The sequence below is a fragment of the Rhinatrema bivittatum genome, chromosome 1, assembly GCF_901001135.1.
Source record: "Rhinatrema bivittatum chromosome 1, aRhiBiv1.1, whole genome shotgun sequence".
NCBI classification, from domain to species: Eukaryota; Metazoa; Chordata; class Amphibia; order Gymnophiona; family Rhinatrematidae; genus Rhinatrema; species Rhinatrema bivittatum.
The window spans coordinates 705,951,661-705,973,466 of NC_042615.1; the positions used below are offsets into that span (position 1 = coordinate 705,951,661).

General features: G+C 40.9%; 1 protein-coding gene across 9 annotated transcripts in view; it reads right to left on the bottom strand.

The window, feature by feature from the left end:
• Positions 1-2,681: 2,681 nt before the first annotated feature.
• Positions 2,682-21,806, bottom strand: part of TRAPPC13 (trafficking protein particle complex 13) — a 153,435-nt gene continuing 134,310 nt past the window's right edge. For 7 of the 9 annotated variants that reach the window (XM_029576157.1, XM_029576173.1, XM_029576191.1 and 4 more), the window contains 3 exons: positions 16,200-16,300; positions 11,560-11,710; positions 2,682-2,931 (listed from right to left, as the gene is read on the bottom strand). In XM_029576157.1, coding sequence (XP_029432017.1) covers positions 2,824-2,931; positions 11,560-11,710; positions 16,200-16,300 — 360 coding nt within the window. In that variant the 3' untranslated portion in view covers positions 2,682-2,823. The remainder of the gene's footprint in view (positions 2,932-11,559; positions 11,711-16,199; positions 16,301-21,806) is intronic. The other 2 variants (XM_029576164.1, XM_029576182.1) reach the window with 1 other exon arrangement.

Sequence of the window (21,806 nt, forward strand, 5' to 3'; positions counted from 1 at the left end):
ACGGTCTATCAGTTTGTTCAGGTTTTGAAGAAAGCGGTGAGGAGTTTAGGTTGGGACGACAGACATTTCTCGTCACATTCATTCCGTATAGGGGCGGCGACTTCGGCGGCCGAATGGGGATTGCCGGATAGGGCAATCCAATCGATAGGGAGATGGCAATCGAAGGCTTTCCAGTCATACGTTCGTCATGAGAAATAAGGGAGGAATACAAGTGGAACAGTTAAAAAAAAAAAAAAAAAAACACAAACAAAACTCAAAGGAATAAGCAAATAATAAATACGTTATACAAAAAAAAAAAAAAAAAAAAATTAGGACTTCTACTACGTAACCGAAAGGGAGGAACGAAGGGTCTATGGGAATTGTTGTGCTGATATTCATTGTGGTGTGTTTTTTCCAGAGAAAAAGGCAGTGCGGGGGCGGCAAGAATGTGTCTGGGTCGTGGGCCATTCTTTTATTCACTGGGCTGCATCGAGAGCACGGCACAGACCGTATGGACTGAACTTGGAGATGGAGGAGCGGCGTTGGCAGATCTTATGGCTCAGTCATCGAGGAATGAAATGGGACAATTTGCTATCCTTTGTGGAACAACGCGTATTACAATTCGGGCATCCAAAAATTGTGCTTATTCATTTAGGGGGAAATGATGTTGGAATATGTTCTTGTAAGGACTTGATAGTTAAGATTAAAAAGGATTTCAGTACTTTGCTGAATGCTATGCAGGATACACATTGGGGGTGGTCGGATATTATTGTGCGTTTTAAATTCCTTCAGTCCCATTTATGGTGTAGAGGGGTTAAGAAGATAAATACGCAGGTGGGTAAGTGGGTAGTTAGGCAAGGGGGTTTTTGGGTGAGGCATGAGTGGGCTTGGGAGGTGATCCCAGGGTTGTTTCGTTCCGATGGAGTACATCTATCGGACGTAGGTATCGATTTGTTTAACAATGCGATACAAGAGGGTTTGGAACAAGTAGTGGGTAAAATGAGGACCGCAGTGGGGGGAAACAATGACAACTAATGTTGTTATTGTTTTATGGCGGTAAACCCGAGCCTCAAATGTTGTTTATTGCATTGTGTTGTTAAAGTTTACAAAGGGGGGGGAAATCTTGTGCAGTGCGGGGGGGCTGCTGCACGAGATTGACAAAGAGCAAGAAGGGGCCGATGCTCGGAGGTTTTACAAGGGGATGCTCCACCACTGGAAACGGTGGGGGGCGCTGTTGGACTGTTTACGGGGGGAAGCTCTTCCACTGGAAACGGTGGGGGGCGCGGTTTGACTGTTACCGGGAGGGGGGGGGGGGTTGTTATATTGTAGTATAAGTACTTAGCGAGGCTCGGGTTCGTATAATAAACTGCGGCCTTATTTACTCCAAAGAAAGTGTGGCGTGATTTGTGGGAAAGCGGGGGGAGACAAAAGGGGGGTAATGAGGGGTGGGGAAAGGAATGAGAGAATCTGGCATCTATCAGTTATGAGGAGTTTTTTGAACACTTTGATGTTACTCTGAAGTCTTAGATTTTCAGGGAGTTTATTCCAGAGGGTCAGCCCTGCTATTGAGAATGCTCTTTCGTGTACTGTAGTAAGTTTGGCTGCTGCAACGTGGGAATTTCTAATAATGCCTTATTTGCAGATCTTGTGCTACGCCATGATATTTGTGTGTGTATATTGTCGTTTATCCATTTGACTTCATTCCCATGTATGGTTTTGTGGAGTATGGATAGTGTTTTGAATTCTATCTATGGGGAGCCAGTGAAGTGATTTTAAGACAGGTGTGATGTGGTCTGTGTTTTTTTTTTTTTTTACCGGTTAGACCTCTACCTGCTGCATTCTGTAGGATTTAGAGAGGTCGGGTAGTTGATTTGGGTAGACCCAACATCAGAGAGTTACAATAGTCGAAGCTGGAGAAGATCAAGGATTGTAGAATGGTTCTGAAGTCTGAATGATTTAGCAGTGGTTTTAGGCATTTCAGTATCATTAATTTGTTAAAGCCTTCTTTGACCTTTGCAGGTACGTGTTTTTTGAGATTCAGTTCTGTGTCTATCCAGATTCCTAGGTCCTTGACTTTGTCACTGAGTTTGATGGTGGTATTATTTATTTGAATGGTGTTGTTTGAGATAGTTGTGGGAGTTTTTCTTTGGATGAGAATGCATTCCGTCTTGTCCATGTTGAGACCGTTTCAATTGGTTTAGGAGATTTTTTGTGTTATTAAGGTATGAGGCAGCGAGATCGAAAGCCTTCTTGAGTGTGTCAGTTACTGGTATGAGAAGTTGTATGTCATCGGCATAAATAAGGTAAGTGATGCCGATGGTATGGTAAATAAGGTAAGTGATGCCGATGGTATGGTAAATAAGGTAAGTGATGCCGATGGTATGGTAAAGGATGCAAATTAGTCCTTTGTTGTAAAATAACTGACATCCAATACTATACTGGTTTGGGAATGTGAGGCTTCCATATCCAGCTGCCTCGAGAGTGAATTGCATAGAACTGTTGAAGCTGGGTTTCTTCTGAAATTAAATAAGAACCTACCCAACACATAGCCCAACAAATAATCGAAGCTCAGAGTCTTGATCATATTTACATTTTATTTTCTGAAATCATAGATAAGTTTATTCTTATTTTATCTTAAAAACATACAATATTTTAAAACACTGAAAAGGTTCTGACTAATTTACAGAGAAGGAAAGTTTAAATAATAAAACTTGCTTAAATTGTTTATTCTTTAAATATTGTGGCTATTATTAAAGTACAACATATTGAAAATTTGGTCCAGTAAAGCTTGAGGAACAAATAAAATCAGGAAAAGGAGATGGGGCAAAATGCGACAATTAGTAGTCAGCTTTCTGCTTTTAATTTTGAAGAAACTACGCAGACTTGAGCAATGTCGTCATATTCGTATGTTCTCTTCAGAAATGTGTCTGTCAGTCTCAGTCCAGAGACACTCTGTAACAAAAGAACAAAAACTATTAACAAAAAGAAAATTACACAATACACAGGAGAAGAAACAACAAGCTGTGGGGCATATCTACAGGGGGATTTACACAAATGCATTGATTCTCAGTCTTTTCTTGTTCACTTTCTCAAATGCATTCTGACAAAATTCTTCACCAATGCACATCCCTCCAGATCACAAAATCTAACAAGTGTGGTCATATAATTTCTGGGAGAGGGATTTTACCCTCAGAAGTCTGATTGAATAAATCAATTTTCCTTAAAAATGACAGTTAAACTCTCTGGTTCAAACCCATCACCTGCATGCCCACCCATATCAGCCACAGGACCAGCTGGGTTCCCACTAATTTTAACTAGTATCTCAACTTTGCAGAGGTTGCTATGATTAGAATGAATATTTTACACAATGCATCACTAATCTACTAACTACTGCCTATTTATGGATATTTATTTTATACAAATTATGCAGACTGCAAACATAAAACCTTGAACAGTTACTAAATCTATAATTTTAAAAGTTTCACCATTGCTCTACAATTGTAATGCAGAAATTCAGTAGTCTATATCCCCTGAAGGCAGAGTGACTGCACAGATCTGAACCGGTGGCTAGAACACAGAACTAGTAGCCAAGAGACCTTCTTGCATGCAAGTTTGAATTCCTGTTTCAATATAGACGGTCTGTGCAACTTTACATAAGATACTTTGGGCCTTATTCAACAGAGATTTTATTTTTCCTATAGTTACAGAATGGGAAAAAGTCCTTATGAATAAAACCCTTTATCACCTTTTTCATTGGTTCCCAACAGCTGCAACTAGCAGCAGTTTTGCAGTTTAGGTATCAGAAAAATACAGTGTAAGTATAAACATCATCATCATTGTGGCTATGAAACACCGTCAAATCACAATAGCAATACTTACTTCATCATTGACCATTTAATATTTAGCAATAGCACTAGCAGCAGCATTGGCTAGGTCCACGATGCAATTTCTATGTTCACTGTATCCACAACTAATTTACCCTTTAGGAAGTCTTGGATTACATTTTTCCTAATAATCCCAAGCAGTTCAAATCAAACCTTAGAATTACTGGTTGCCTAGAAAGCTGGTATTTGTTAAAAAGAGTTTAAGTAAGAATTTGAATGATATAATAGATAGCAATGTGACATCAGTCTATTCTAAATTATAATTTGACAGGCGACTGGATACACTTTTATTCCAAGCTACCCATGGTTTTCAAACCATAGTGGTTGAAACACTACAACTTAAAAGCTTAAATATAAATTTTGATTTCAGACTTGCTAAATGCTAATTCTAAACACATTTTCTGGTAGCATATACCAGCGTTTACCAACCTTTTGTGTGTTGTGGCACACCCAATACAGGGTTGTTTCATCATGGCACACCACCACCTTCACAATTATCATCTCCTCTGCCTTGTCATCCCTCCTCTGGCATCATCACCTTCCCTCTTTCTCTACCCCTTGCTATCATCACCTTCCCTTTCATTCCCCCCCTCCCTCCATGGCATCATCAACTTCTCTTCTTTCAATCCTTTAGCATCATCACCTTATCCTCCCTTCCTCCTTCTCTCTTCCCCACCACCCTGGTATCATCACCTTTTCCTTTCCCTAACATAATCAGTTTCTCTTCTCTCTCCCTCACAACCTGGCATCATCACCATCCCTCTCCCTTGACCCATATGGCATCACCACCACCTCCTTTTCCCTCTCCCTTCACTCTTCTGGCATAAGAATATAAGTCATGCCATACTGGGTCAGACCAAGGGTCGATCAAGCCCAGCATCCTGTTTCCAACAGTGGCCAATCGAAGTCACAAATACCTGGCAAGTACCAAAACATTAAAAGCTACTATTGCTTATTAATTAATAGCAGTTTATGGATTTTTCCCCTAGGAACTTATCCAAACCTTGTTTAAACCCAGTTACACTAATTGCCGTAATCACATTCTCTGGCAATGAATTCCACTGAGTGAAAAAGAATGTTCTTACATTTGTTTTAAATGAGCTACTTGCTAACTTCATGGAGTGCCTCCTAGTCCTTCTAATATCTGAGAGATTTATATTTAACCTGTTCAAGTCCTTTCATGATTTTGTAGACCTCTATCATATCCCCCTCAGTCGTCTCTTCTCCAAACTTCTTTAGCTTTTCCTCAAAGTGGAGCTGTTCCATGTCCCTTATCATTTTGGTCGCCCTTCTCTGCACTTTCTCCTGCGTAACTATATCTTTTTTGAGATGCTGTGACCAGAATTGCACACAGTATTCAAGATGTGGTCTCATCATGGAGCAATACAGAGGCATTATGTCATCCTCCGTTTTATTCACCATTCCCTTCCTAATAATCCCTAACATTCTGTTTGCTTTTTTTTGACTGCCACAGCACACTGAGCTGACAATTTCAATATATTATCCACTATGACCTTTAGAATTCTTTCCTAACATTGTGTAACTACAGCAAAGCTTATTTTTCCCTATATGTATCACCTTGCATCTGCCATTTGGAAGCCCAATCTTCCAAAAAATTGCAGGTCCTCCTGCAATTTATCACAATCCGCTCGAGATTTAACTACTCTGCATAATTTTGTGTCATCTACAAATCTGATCACCTCACTCGTCGTACCCCTTTCCAGATCATTTACAAATATACTAAAAAGCACTGGTTAGGTCCAATTCCTTCTAGCCATCTATTGAGGGGTTTCTTTATTCCAGCATCTGAGCCTTCACCGGCTGTGGGCCGAGCCATGGAGTGAGCGGCTTCCACACCAGACCTTGATGTTACTCAGCCATGGTGCTCCGTCGACTCACTTCTCCCTCTCCAGAAGGCCTCTTTGGTGGACTCCTCACTGCTGTGTGGATCGCTAAATCCTAGATCGGTGGTTTCTGGGGAAGAGCCCCCAGATGAAGCCGTGATATGTTCCAGTGGGGTACCAGAGGTTTCTCCCGCAACCTTAGAATATTTTGCATCAACCGCAGGCAAAGAAGAGCCTGACTTCGACATTGGAGATGAATGGGGGAAATCTACGAAAGGCTCAAGCTGAGCAAATTGGTCAAGGTATTGACTACTTTTTACTTTGTCCCTCTTTGCCACATCCTAAATCCTAATCATAAAGGTACTCTGAATTACCCCCCAACTAAAGCCACACGCCTTTCCTCGACCAAAGACCGAGCTTTTTCAATAGCAGGTCCGTCTATTTGGAACAACATCCCTTCAAGCCTCCGATTAGAACCCTGTCTCATTACGTTCAGGAAAAAACTTAAGACGTGGCTATTCCACCAAGCCTTCGATGATCCTCCAGACAATCTTTAGTCTTCTTTTCCCTCACTTGGACATAGAAGATTGAGGTCCTCCAACCATTCAAAAGAAGGACTCTGGCACTCACTGGTTAAAGCATCTTATACCTTCTGCCTTTACCTTTCTTCCAGCTTTTAAGCTTCCCAAGTTTTTTAGTCCTTGTTAAATGTAACTTTGCCTTATTCACTTCTCTTGTTAATTACTTTTATTTTATTTATTGCTTCAGTTATACCCTTGTTTTATGTAAACCGATCCGATATGGTTATTACTATGAAGGTCGGTATAGAAAAGTGTTAAATAAATAAATAAATAAATAAATCCTTCTGTGATTACCTTGGACTCAGTTTGGTCTGCAATAATAGTTCTTCAAAATTCTATTTCTACATTGGTTGATGTCACCTCTACTTTCTCCCCTCGTATCCAAGTTATTGAAATTGAGTTCGGTTCTCATATTAAAAAATTTAAGATTTTGGGAAACAAGTTACTTTTATTCAGCAAGTTCAAGAAACTAATAAAGTCTGACATTTCTCAATCAAGGAAGATGGAAAATTTAGAAAATTCTCTTCGCTATTTAAATCTTTGAATTATGAACTTTCCTCAATCTAATCTAATGTCACCTATTGATATGTTTAAAAAATATTTACTAGAAATTCTTAAACTTCCTGTGGAAGCTACACCTACTATTGCTAAAGCTTACATGATTAAGTTTATTCAAGCTAATACATCTGATCAACTTCAAGATATGGACCCTGACTTGACTCCATTATTGGAAACATCTACAAAAATATATTTCTCAACATGGGATTTTATTTATTTCCTTAGTTTTCTCTCAAGATACATAGCTTTTTTTCATCATAGAATGTCTTCTTTTTATGGTCATCGGGTCTGGATTTATACAGACATTACTCCATTACTCAAGAACATCGTAAAAAATTTCTTAGTATACATTCTGAAACTATAGCACTAAGTGCAAAGTTTACTCTCAGATTTCCTTGTAAATGTGTGATTTCTCATTTAGGATTGAGATTTGTTTAATTTGAGCCTGACCAATTATGTCTCTACCTTGATGCACATACCCAAACTGAAACTGTTTAAATGTATGTAATTTCGTCAGAACTAGATTATATACTCAATGCTGCCTCTCTTTTTCTTAATTTACTTTTGAATTTAATCACTTTTATTACTCTCCTTTTTTTCTTGAATCTCTCTAATTTCTTATTCTTTCATGAGACCTTAGTCTATTTTCATATATTACCTTTTTCCTTTTTTTCATCTTATATTTATTTTATAATTTTCAAATGGTTGTAAACTTTGTCTCATGTTTATTTCTTGCAAGATTTTCATTTGTATGTATTTTGAAATTTCAATAAATTTAAAAAAAGCACCGGTCCAAGTACAGATCCCTAAGGCACTCCACTGTTTACCTTTTTCCACTGTGAAAACAGACCATTTAATCCTACTCTCTGTTTCCTGTCTTTTAACCAATTTGCAATTCACAAAATGACATCGCCTCCTATCCCATGACTTTATAGTTTTCATAGAAGCCTCTCATAGGGGACTGTCGAATGCCTTCTGAAAATCCAAATATACCACATCTACCGGTTCACCTTTGTCCACATATTTATTCACCTTTTCAAAAAAAAATGTAGGAGAGGCAAGACTTCCCTTGGGAAAATCCATACCTGCTGTATCCCATTAAACCATGTCTATCTAAATGTTTTGTGATTTTATTATGTACAACAGTTTCCACGATTTTTCCCAGCACTGAAGTCAGGCTCACCGGTTTATAGTTTCCTGGATCACTCCTGGAACCCTTTTTAAATATGAAGGTTACTTTGGCCACCTTCCAGTCTTCTGGTACAACAGATGATTTTAATGATAGGTTACAAATTAATTGAAATAGGTCTGAAATTTCATTTTTTAGTTCTTTCAGAACCCTGGGGTGTATACCATTTGGTCCAGATGATTTATTACTCTTCAGTTTGTCAATCTACCTACCACATCTTCCAGTTCACCGTGATTTGGTTCAGTTCATCTGACTTGTCACCTTTGAAAACTGTCTCCGGAATGGGTATCTCCCCAACATCTTCTTCAGTAAACACTGAAGCAAAGAATTGTTTTTCTTTCCTTTTTCCCAACACCACCTTGCTTTTCTTCCTTTTCCCTAACACTACCTTGTTTCCTTCCCCCCTCCCCCACTCCTCTCCTTCCACCCACTGGCATTATCACTGCTTTTTTTTCTCTCTCTCCCCACCCCCTAGCAACATCATCACCTTAATCTTCTCTCTCTCTTGGCATCATCACTACCTTTGCTTCCCTTTCTTGTCACCCTTTTGGCATTATCACCTTCTCTTCCATCTCTCCCCTGGCATCATTACCACTTTCCTCTCCCCCAACCCCTCTCCCTCCATCCCCTGGCATCATCACCACCTTCTCCCTCCATCCTCCTGACAATCACCACTTTCTCTTCTCTTCCCTCTTTCTCTACCCTTCTGGCATCACCACCACATTCTCTTGCCTCTCCCTTAGCATCATCACTCACCACCTTCTCCCTCCACTCCCTGGGATCATTCCCACTTTCTCTTCATTTCCCACCACCCCTCTAGCACTATCATCTTAATATTCCCTCTCCCTGGCATTATCACCTTCTTCCCTTCCCTCTCCTTCTATCCTTCTGGTATATCATCACCTTCCTTGTCCAGCTACCCAGCCCCAGTCTAGCCCCTCTTTCCCACTCCCTGCCTTCATCACCTTCCCTCTCCCACACACCCTATGGCACATTCATCTTTCCCTCCCCCACATGGCATTGCACATTTAGCTGTTTCTCCTTCTCCTCAGAGGCAGCACAAATCTGAGCAGCACTTACCTGCTACTGCTGCTTCCTCCTCTGCCCGCTTTTCTCTGCAATAGTAGCAGCACAAAGCCAGTTTGTCTTGCAAGAGAAAGCTAGCAGAAAAGGAAGCAGCAGCAGATAGGCGCTGCTCTCAGATACCCTCTGCTGGCAGGAGGACGTTTTGCAGCTAGGAAGGGAGAAAAATGCAAGACTTACGGCACCTCCTCTTTCCATACCCGGCCCTGATTGACAAACTGAAGAGTAGTAAATCACCTGGACCGGATGGTATACACCCCAGAGTTCTGAAGGAACTAAAAAATGAAATTTCAGACCTATTAGTAAAAATTTGTAACCTATCATTAAAATCATCCATTGTACCTGAAGACTGAAGGATAGCAAATGTAACCCCAATATTTAAAAAGGGCTCCAGGGGCAATCTGGGAAACTACAGACCAGTTAGCCTGACTTCAGTGCCAGGAAAAATAGTGGAACGTGTTCTAAACATCAAAATCACAGAACATATAGAAAGACATGGTTTAATGGAACAAAGTCAGCATGGCTTTACCCAGGGCAAGTCTTGCCTCACAAATCTGCTTCACTTTTTTGAAGGAGTTAATAAACATGTGGATAAAGGTGAACCGGTAGATGTAGTATACTTGGATTTCAGAAGGCATTTGACAAAGTTCCTCATGAGAGGCTTCTAGGAAAAGTAAAAAGTCATGGGATAGGTGGCGATGTCCTTTCGTGGATTGCAAACTGGCTAAAAGACAGGAAACAGAGAGTAGGATTAAATGGACAATTTTCTCAGTGGAAGGGCGTGGACAGTGGAGTGCCTCAGGGATCTGTATTGGGACCCTTACTTTTCAATATATTTATAAATGATCTGGAAAGTAATACGATGAGTGAGATAATCAAATTTGCAGATGACATAAAATTGTTCAGAGTAGTTAAATCACAAGCAAATTGGGATAAATTGCAGGAAGACCTTGTGAGACTGGAAAATTGGCCATCCAAATGGCAGATGAAATTTAATGTGGATAAGTGCAAGGTGATGCATATAGGGAAAAATAACCCATGCTATAATTACACAATGTTGGGTTCCATATTAGGTGCTACAACCCAAGAAAGAGATCTAGGCATCATAGTGGATAACACATTGAAATCGTCCGTTCAGTGTGCTGCAGCAGTCAAAAAAGCAAACAGAATTTTGGGAATTATTAGAAAGGGAATGGTGAATAAAACAGAAAATGTCATAATGCCTCTGTATCGCTCCATGGTGAGACTGCACCTTGAATACTGTGTACAATTCTGGTCGCCGCATCTCAAAAAAGATATAATTGCGATGGAGAAGGTACAGAGAAGGGCTACCAAAATGATAAGGGGAATGGAACAACTCCCCTATGAGGAAAGACTAAAGAGGTTAGGACTTTTCAGCTTGGAGAAGAGACGACTGAGGGGGGATATGATAGAGATGTTTAAAATTATGAGAGGTCTAGAACGGGTAGATGTGAATCGGTTATTTACTCTTTCGGATAATAGAAAGACTAGGGGGCACTCCATGAAGTCAGCATGGGGCATATTTAAAATTAATCGGAGAAAGTTCTTTTTTACTCAATGCACAATTAAACTCTGGAATTTGTTGCCAGAGGATGTGGTTCGTGCAGTTAGTATAGCTGTGTTTAAAAAAGGATTGGATAAGTTCTTGGAGTAGAAGTCCATTACCTGCTATTAAGTTCACTTAGAGAATAGCCACTGCCATTAGCAATGGTAACATGGAATAGACTTAGTTTTTGGGTACTTGCCAGGTTCTTATGGCCTGGATTGGCCACTGTTGGAAACAGGATGCTGGGCTTGATGGACCCTTGGTCTGACCCAGTATGGCATTTTCTTATGTTCTTGCAGCACACCTGCAGTTCAGTCACAGCACAATGGTTGGGAAACACTATCATATACAACCCATTACCTATCTTGCTAATAAGCATCACATTTTTAGCCTATTTTCTGAAGGCAAAGAGGGCTTATGAGGTGTGTCTGTGTCTCTATTAACCTTTTTGTATGCTGTCCCATCCATACCAAGTTCTTAGGATATATCAGTGGGGACTTGAGGATTCTGGTTCAATCATGTGAGTGTATCAGAAAAAAAAATAACTGTAGCAACAATGTATGTCCCAACAAGTAGGCTCCCTGCGTTTTCGGTGGTTTCTCAGATATCGCAACCAAGGATAAATTCAAATTGCAGCAGTGTTGGCATGTTATCATGTGCTGTTTCCACAACCAGTACAAAAAGCTTCTTATGGTATAACTACTCAGCTGCTTCTGATTACGTATTGCCATCACCAAACATTGGCAGTTACTTTGAAATGGGTGGGTACCACACAAAAATAGCTTGTTTTACCAATGTAGTCTTCTGAAATCACTTTGTTCAAGCTGACATTTCAATATCTGAAACATTAACAGTAGAATGAAACCTCTCTTACTTGCAATCCCTGTATGGAAGATAAAAGTATAAGTGTCAGATGAAGGGAAGAACTGGGATGCAGCTTCCCAAGTTGCCGGCCCGAAACACCACACCAGTGGATAGCATTAGTATTGCACATTTCCAAAATCAGATCCATGGTCCTTTCACTGCTAGAAGAAAAAAGATGTTTAAAAAAAATCAGAAATAAAAACATATGTTGTGGGTTGGTGGTAGAAATAATGTGATAATATCATCTTGTATTTTATTGATTGGATTTTTCAGATAATCATTCCTCACTTTGTAAACTTCTCTCTTTACCAGGATAGGCTAAAATCTGACAAGCCCGGGCACTGATGGTATACTATAAAAGAAAAAACTGGACAGACTGTGACACGATATCCACAAAAATCAAAATGAAGTCACATATATATTATGATTCTTTTCAATAGGGTATACCCTCATTTGTGGGCTGGTGCACACTTCCGCCTACCGGCGTTTTTCAACTTTTAGGTACAACTGCCAATTTGGCTGCCCATTCAAGGTACGATCATAGGGTTACCCATTTTTTAAGAAAAGATCATATTTAACACCGCCGTTTATTTTTACAGAAACGGATAATTCGTTTCTGTAAAATTCGTTTCTGTAAAAATGTAAATTATCCGTTTCTGTAAAAATAAACGGCGGTGTTAAATATGATCTTTTCTTAAAAAATGGGTAACCCTATGATCGTACCTTGAATGGGCAGCCAAATTGGCAGTTGTACCTAAAAGTTGAAAAACGCCGGTAGGCGGAAGTGTGCACCAGCCCACAAATGAGGGTATACCCTATTGAAAAGAATCATAATATATATGTGACTTCATTTTGATTTTACTGATGGTATACTGGCATTCTAAAACTAGCACATCACCAGAAAGGAACATTAATGGTATTTTCCTCTACAAAGGTTCAAATAAGTTTCACAAAAACAACAGCTGAAAAAAAAAGTAGACAGACCGTCCTGGGAAACAAACTAAAGGCTTCAGCTGACAGCATCGTCTTTACTGCAATTGTGTCCTACCATACAATTACTCCTGGTTTCTAGGTTATGCCATTTCACAGACACTTTTCTTTCAAGGAGCAAATACAGCGGCTTATTCCATTACTTACTTTCCCCTACTAATACCTGTGAAGTGATGATACCCAGAATTCTCAAGGAACAATGTCTGAGGAATAAACAAGAAGGCAACCAGTGAGCTGGCGCTCCCACCATCTACTTGCCACTGCCATTTTCAATGATAAGAATGCTGTACCTCAAGAGCTCAATCAACCAGTTGCAGCTGTTTAAGCCAATGATCCCCAAACCTTTTATGAGCAGGGCCACATAAAACATTTCAAATCACTGAGAGGGCCAGATAAAAATGTTAATAACCTCTCTCCCTCCAGTGTCTCCCATCTTTCCCTTCTGCTTACAGCTTCTCCCTGGTCTCTCCTTTCCCCCTCCCACCCCATAGCTGGCCCATCTCCCCCGCTCCCTGTAGGCTGCAGTGCTACTATATGGACTCCCTTCTTTTGCAAGCAATGGCTCCAGCAACCAATCCTACTGCACATCTTCTGTCTCTTTTGTTTTAGAGATGAGAAGGGGAGAAAAGGAAGGGAAAGGTATGGCAGGTTGCACAGCTCCAAATTTTTCAAAAATAATGTGGTAGCCTACAAGATTTTCTAGTTATCTAAAAGAGGGTATCAAAAAATGTTTCATTTAACTTTTAGAGATGGGTACATGTCAATTATTACACATATAGGAGATAATTTTCAAAAGATTTTACATGTATAAATAGTTTTTTGAAAATTGCTGTTTTTACATGGGCAATTCCTTTGAAATTTCAATGAATTTTCAAAATGTTTTTTGCACATAAATGGACTTTACGTGTATAAATGTGCTTTTGAAAGTTGCTACGATATATGCTTTTACACATGTATATCCTTTTGAAAATTATCTCCATACTATATAATTTTAAACAATTTAAAACTGTATATAAAATGTAACCATGTAATACTGAAGAGTGATATATATGCCAATAACAGAAAATAAAAATAAAAAAAATTCTGCCTTTGTCTAGGGATTTTATATTCCAAAAGCACAAAGTGTGAGGGAGAAAATATATTTAATCTCTTAATAAGTAGTATGAGACTAAGGAAGTCAATCTGCTGTCTTTTGCCCACAATGCACTGTAGACAGGATTATAGGCAAGCAGAACTCCTCAAAAGTGGGATTATCTAAATTATTTGTATATTTTCTTTGCAACTCAATATGCAAATGCTTATCCAATAAGCGCAGATAAAATCATAAATTATACTTATCAGATCACTATGAAGCTTGGCACACTTCACAAGCTGCCAAGATGACGACTATTAGGCAAGTATGCGCCAAAGTCTATGGTCATCAAAATCAGTGCTTACGCTGATGGCATCCACTTGCCAGTATGCGCTTACAAAACATTGCCAAGTTTTATGTATTTTATTATTTTGTTGATTGTTACTTGGCTAGAACTGGAGTTAGCGCAAGGTGCAAGTTTTTAAATAAAGTTTGAACTCTCTTCTTATTTATCATCTGAATCCTTTTCTAATTAACCTTTCCTTATGTATCATCTCCTTTCTCCATCTCTCCCTTTCCCTTCCACCTTCTCTTGCCAACATTTTTCTCTCATCCTGCTTCTCATTTTGTTCTTCTACGCCTCTTTCTGCTGTCTAACACGTCTTCATTTCTCTCTCTCATCTACCTTTCATCTTTATTATATACCTTTCCATCTCCCCTCTCACCTTTAACCTCCATCTCCTCCCCTCACTCTGTCACTCTCAGTCAGACAAACAAGGCCTTTGTAAGAAACATGGTCACACCCCTTGCCCTCAGGCATAAATGCTCCATCTTTTCTTCGTGGGCAAGCAGGACAAATCAGTCACCCAAGTGGTGATGTTGCTCAATGGTACTGAGACCAATAGCTCTCTTAGATCTCAGAAAGACAGAGATGCTGCTCCTTGCCTTCCCTCCCCATATCTGGTTTTCAATTGTATCTAAGCCTTCTACCTTCCTGTCTCTGATTCTGTCTTCCATCTTCCCCTTTCAGTCCCTCCCTACCTTCTCCTGTCCGTTTCCTCTTCTTCCCTCAGACTCTGCCCAGCCTCTATCTCCTTCATTCAGTGCACCTCCCCCCCACCAGCGCAGTGGACTGAAAATCCAGGAAGTCAGCATTCAAATCTCACTTCTCTAACTGCTGCTCCTTGTATCCTTGGAAGAGTCAACTTCACCCTTCACTTCCTCAAATACAGTCAGACTGTAAGCCCTCTAGTACAGGGTCCTGCCTACTGTAACCTGTTTTGTAACTCTCCTTGCATTTTTGCATTTGGAAAGGCAATTAAATCCAAAATCCAAATCCAATCACAATCTTTCAGCCTCACTTATTCCTCCCCTCAATTAGATTTAATCTTCCTCTCGTACTCTTAGCCTCAGTTATCTCCCCCCTGGCTGACAGCGGCAGAACACAGCTGACAGTACATACTGCAAGGATGCCGAAAGACTGCATATGTGTCTGTTTACTATCCCTACCATGCACCTGCTGCCTACCAGCTCTACCTGCTGAACCTGCATTGACTTTCAGAATCTGGCACTGTAAGGAGAGGTGAGGCAGCAAACATGCTCCTTCAACGTCTCCGTGGTGGATACTGTTAGCTGCATTATAACATTACCGGCTCCAGATTTTCTGCAACTGTCCTGGCAGACCAAATAGGAGAGGTTAGATATGGCCCATGAGCCACAGCTTGGGGATCTCTGGAATAAAACCTATCCTTTAAAGTTAACAAGCTATTACATTGAAATGGACTGGCCTCGGTTAACTGGAGTCCAAAACACTGCAGAGTTCATTAAGGCCAAACATGAATATCCTTCAGGTGGATAAGACAAAGCAGTCGTTACTATTTCTGTTTACAGAGTTACTTTGTTGCTGAGAAGTGGCACGTGGGCATTACCCAGAAAACCAAGGGACAAGCTAGAAAAACTTCAAAAATGCTACTGCCAAGCATGCTTCTCTAAGCACGGTGCATCTGTATTCATGTTTATTTATTTATCGACAAACAGTTGACATTTCTGAAAGCTTCACCTATTTGGTCTCTTCCATCACGGTGTGATTGTTATTCTAATCCATATACAATACAAATATGGAGGAATGACTATGCAAAAAGAAATGCTTAAACCAGGTGATTACAATAAAGCGTGCAACCCTTTTATAGCATGCAAAACATAAAATGCAATTTATTTCAACAAAAAAGAAAGGATACCTAGGAATAAGATTAAAAGCAGCCACAAACTAGGAAAATGATAATTTTGGGAACTATAGGCAGAAGGTTGCTTTAAATTACCTTTGATTCCCTTTGGCCCTTAACTTCTACTGGTCTGGCCCCAACATTATTAAATACAAATTTCCTTGTATAATAGACCACTTTCAGGAAGGTCAGAGAAAGGATCATTGTTGTATTTTACTCTTTATGTTGTAAATTGTTAATTTAAATATGCAGCAGTTCTCTATTTTAAAGGCATGATCTCTTTCATATGCACTAGTATTTGTTCTTAAAGCCAGCAGTTAAAATACTTAGAAGCTTATTGCTCTATAATCAATGACTGGATATTACCTGCAATTAGTTATTTTACATGTGATTTCAAAAGGTTCTTCCAAATTTACAGTGTCTGGTATTGTCTCCAGAGAAAGCCTTACATCACCATAACCTGGAGCCTGGGCAAGAGAAGAAACATGAAAAATATAAAACTAAAAAGAACTAATCTCTTTCTGATATAATTTCCACTGTAAGAGACATATGACACATTTACTATTGCCATTGCAGAATGTTTTATCATCTTGTACTTTGCATTTTTAGCTGGTTATAATTTATTCACCAGAATAAATTCATCATTCAGATTGGCCAATTTGGCTTTTACACAAGCAAGCAAACTCCCAGTTCCTGGAGCCTTACAGACCATATAAGAAGTCTAGCTCTTATAACGTTGCCACGGTATTTTTTGATTTGTCTTTTTATAATTATCAACCAGGTACAAAATCTAGATACTTCAAGTCACAAATAAAATACTTAGGTTGCCAACCCTAGGTTTAAAATGATTATTATCTACATAGTGGAAATGACTAGTATTCTGTGGTCGCTCTGTTTCTGGAAATCAGACAGAATAGGCTTTCTTAAGACACGTTCTCACACCTTACTCACAGGCACATATGCTCCACCTAATTACTGCTAAGTTCTTTTCTCCATGCACAAAGCAGAAAAAGTATCAGCCACCCAATGGCACCGAGACCAATAGCTCAGAAAGAGAGAGATGATCTTTTCCGAGCATGCGCAGAACTTCCCATGCTGCCACCGCTCTTCAGTCTATTTTCTTCCGCTAGCGCAAAAGGATGTGTTTTTGCTCTAAAACTAAAGCTACTCCTAGTTGTTTTTTTCCTCTTTCTTTCTAATTATTACTTTCATTCACGAGTCTCGTAAAAAAATAAAAATAAAAACAACAAAAGGGAAAATGTCACAAGCAGCTGAGGTTCAGAAGATGTCCCCACTGAAAAGGTGGCAATGTATAGCCTAGCACATTGGTGCAAGAGCATGTATGCATCACACTGACAGTTGCTTCATCCGTACAGATATGATCCCCCTTCAGTGCAATCTCGCCTCAGCACTGAAAACTTATTGGTGCCATCCACAAGCAAAACCGTTATGCCATCTTCTATGTGAGGACCTTTTCAGCGCAGCAAATCCATTTTCAGCATAGAAAAATCAAAACAAGATGAAAGTTCTCTAATCCTGATTTTGGTTCCTGAATCACAGTTAACTAAAAGGAGCAATTCACAAGGTTAAAAACTTGCAAAAGGCATGGACACTGTTTAAAATTACCATTCGTAAGCCCCAGACAAAATGTATTCCATGCATTTAAAAAGGTAGGAAAAAGCCAAACCAGCCTGGTTTGATAGTGAAGTGAAAGAGGCAATTAAGGCCAAAAGGACATCATTCAAAAAAAATGGAAAGCAGACCTAAATGAGAAAAGGAGAAATTTAATCCTACCTGATCATTTTATTTTCTTGAATCCAGTCAGACCAGTCCAGACGAGCAAGTTATGCCCATCGACCTGCAAATGGAGACTCCACATAGTAGGGACAAAGGCCAGTCGGTGCTACTTTGAAAAATGGCATCAACCAGGCCTGGATCTAGGGGTTTCTCAAGGCTCCAGCACCCCTAATTATTAGTTTTAAGGTCTGGGGGTAGGGAAAGTGGGTCTATAGATGGTCCTAAATTACCAGACTGATAAAGCAAGAGGGTAGGCTATCTAAGAAAGCCGTTTGGGCAAAAATGTAGATTAGATGCCAAAATAGTCCAAGTGTAAACTTTATATGAATGGAGACATGAATTCATACGAATGCCCGACTCAGGCCGAGTTTCGCCCCATTTGGGGCTGCCTCAGGGGCTGTGTAGAGTTGCTGTATCTGAGCGGAGCGGAGACTACACGTCACTAAATCAACATTAAAACCACCAGACTATTAAGATATTTGGTGAATTAACCCTAAGAGAGTTTTCTGATATATATAAAGAAACCAACTCTGCACAGCCCCAAATGGGGCGAAACTCAGCCTGAGTCGGGCATTCGTATGAATTCATGTCTCCATTCAAATAAAGTTTACACTTGGAATATTTTGGTGTCTAATCTACATTTTTGCCTAAATTACCAGAGAATTGTTTTGAGGCAAGAAATGTGGAGGGGGGCCTACCCTAGACCACCAGGGACATTTTTTTTTTTTGCAAGCAGGGCTCTGTGGAAAGGGAAGGCAATCTTTGGTTGAGGCAGGAGAGGTTCTGCTAAGGGGAGGGGTTTGGGCTGGGAAGGAATAATTGCCACGGGATCCGCAATTGGTGCAGAACAGGGCACCAGACCACTGCACCTGGATGCCTCGGCATACCAGGGTGCCTTGAGAAAATGGCGTTCCTGGTGCTCAATCCGTTCAAGGGCTTTCAAGAGCCCTGGCAGTCGATGGTCTCAGGGGACAACCAGGAGCTCAATGGTGATCACAGTTTCTTGTTGGTGGTGCTTGACATTGTCAAGAGTGGCAATGGAAGGCATCAGTGGTCACCACGCTCGATGGCTTCCATGGCGGCCCCGCACCTCAATGGCATCAAGGGTGTCGATGGTATCGGGGCAGCTCCGCACATGAATGGCAGAAGCCACGTACCGTGATGGCCCCTATGGAGGTCGAGGTATCGAGGCCACGCACCTCGATGGCATCAGGGGTGGCCACTCACGCACCTCGATGGGAATGGATGGCACCGAGGCATCCATGGCATGGATGGGATCAAGGCATCGATGTACTAAAGATTGGTGCCGCTACTCCGCCACCTCAAGGCCCAAGGTACTTATTGTCTCCAGTGCAACGAGACGCCACATCCACAGATGCCTACAGCATAGAAAGCCCTTATGGTATCAAGGGCGGTCACACATCCCGACAGCATTGAGGGTGCCCTGGCACTTCGACAGCATCAAGGATGATCATGGCGCTCAATGACTGTCCTGGTCCCCGATGAGCTCTTGACATCAATGCGTCAGATTAATGATGCACTTGTCACAGATATGCATGAGCAACCGTACTGGGCATGGAACTGAAAGTGAGGCAGCAAGCTGCTTGCCTAGGCTCCTTCTCACCCTCTCTCAAAAGGAGATTGCATTACCATCACTGGCAATCAGGAGAGAAGGCTGTGTCTTCCAGGGCTCCTGCCCGTGGAGAGTAGTTCCTTTGAATGTGGGGACGATGAGCTCTATCCCCCATAGGGAGAGTGTGGTCCTCGATTTCTGCACTATCTGAACCTCCATCAATGCCGATCAATTGGTGAAACTCAGGCAAGTCCCCAGGTTCAGTGGCCTACATGATTCACCCACAGACTGCATTCAGACAGTCAGTCATGCCAGCAACTGACAAAGGTACAAAAAGAGACAGAGCAAGGAGAGGACACAGATACTAAACTGCCGGTGCAGTATTTATTTATTTTTCTTCTTTTTAAGGAATAGAAATAGGCTCTGGTGAGACTGCTCAGCAACTAAGGCCCACCATGCAGCTGACAGACAGTGGAAAGAAGAAGAAAAAGGAAAACAAATAAAACTACTGTAAGGTAAAGGAAAGAAAACAGCTGCAGCTCTAGAAAAAAATAACTTACAAAAACTGTGAGGAGAGAGCAAAGCTGAATACCGTGACACACATGGCTCCCGCAATAACAGGCTCCATAGAAAAAATGAGATAAGGGACTCTACCTAGGGGGCAGGGTGATGACTACAGCCGCACATGCTTAGTAGGGCATGTTTGAAAGTTTTAGATTCTTTGAGATCAAAGTTCTGCACCGGGCTCCATCCGATGATGTCAGCCATGAATGAGGACTACAATCCTGCTTATCCTTGGAGAAAAGTTATTTACCATTTCAAACAACTCTACTAGGACTAGGGGAAATTCATGAAACTAGCAATTGGCAGACTTAAAATAAGCTGTAAGAATAATTTATTCAATCCACGCATCATCAAGCTATAGAATCTGTTTGTTAGAGGACGTGATCAAGGCACTAACACAAAAGTGAATTTTTAAAGGAGTAACATGCATAAAAGTAGCATATATCCTAGCAATTTTGTCATTGACAAGCCGGATAGGTCTGGGGATTTTCCCGCCAGGAGTGGTACAGGGTTTCACGGCAGAGCAGGGCAAGGTCTTCCATCTGGCTAGCCACCTCCCTTCTTGGGCTGAGCCTGCAGTTTCTGTTGGCCGGCAGGTCTCACTTGGCATGGTACAGGTCAGGCTGAGGTCAGGGCTGACAGCAGTCATGTAAAATCAGAGTCCAAGCACAGGTCTGAGCAGGCGGAGATCAGCAAAGCCAAGGCAGGAGTCAGTCCGGGTCAGCAGCAGATCATCAATTCGAGGGAGGTTTACTAGGAGGTGAGGTAAGGCAAGGCAAGGCAGGAGCGAAAGCAGGAACAGGGTAAAACAGGGGGCTGCAGGGCAGGATTCGAACAAGGATTTCATACAAGCCTTCTCTTGATTCACCACCCCTTCCTTTGGTCACTCTTTATGGTGACCAAAGTAACCCCCATGCAATACCCCATGTTTTTCAATTTCTTACCAGATGCTATCCTCTTCAAATGTTATACTATTATCACATTTAAGCAACCTAATTGTCAACTAGTTTTGTTCACCAATTTTCTCCTCTCCTCCTTATTCTCCAATTGTATGTTATCTAAATGCTACTTCAATTATGCCTTTTCCACCTAGTTATCACTTAGCTTTATTTAGCAAACGCTTTGTACATACCTCGCTATAACTCCCTAATCTCAATTCCCTACCAACTCTGTTATTTCCCAAATTGTTATACAAGTGTTATATTTAACAATCTAGTTTTCTTCTAGTTGTGTTTATCAATCTCTTTGTTCTTTAATTTTCTTTAATTGTTTAATTGTTCTTTGTTCTTTAATTGTAAAGCTCTGTTGCTAAGTTATGTTAAATGGAAATCAATTTGATGTTTTTCTAAATGAATGTCGGTATACAAAACTACGTAAATAAATAAATAAAGCTAGGTAGATCATTGGGAGGCCTAGAGAAGACAAGGACCAGACAGGGGACATGAGTAGTCGTAAGACAGAGCAGAACTGGAACAGGGTGCAAGGCAGGGAACTTATAAGACAGCTAGGCCACTGGGAGACCTCAGGGAAGCAGGAGAGCCACAGGAGATCCCAGGGAACAGGAGGGACCATTGAGAGGCCCAGAAGGGATGTGACAAGGATGGGACAGGAACACTAGAACAGGACAAGGTAAACACAGACACAGGCAAGGACTAAAGACAAAGTATATATAAGAAGGGAGACAGCCAAGGAGACCTAACCAGGTCACAAGGCAAGACAAGGAAGATTAGAAGGCCCAAGGGCCATGAGGAAAAGCAAGAAGGCTAGGGAGGTCATAAGACGAGCCAAGAAGGCCACAAGGCAAGGCAAGGAGGCCACAAGGGCCAAACAGTAACAAGGCAAGGTGGGACAAAGCAAGGAGCCAAGGTGTCTCATAAGAACATAAGATATGTCAGACTGGATCAGATGAAGGATCCATTAAGCCCAGTATCCTGTCACCAATAGTGGCTAAACCAAGTCACAAGTACCTGACAAGTACCTAAACACTACATAGATCCCACACTACTAATGGCTGTAACTAGCAGTGGCTATTCCCTATT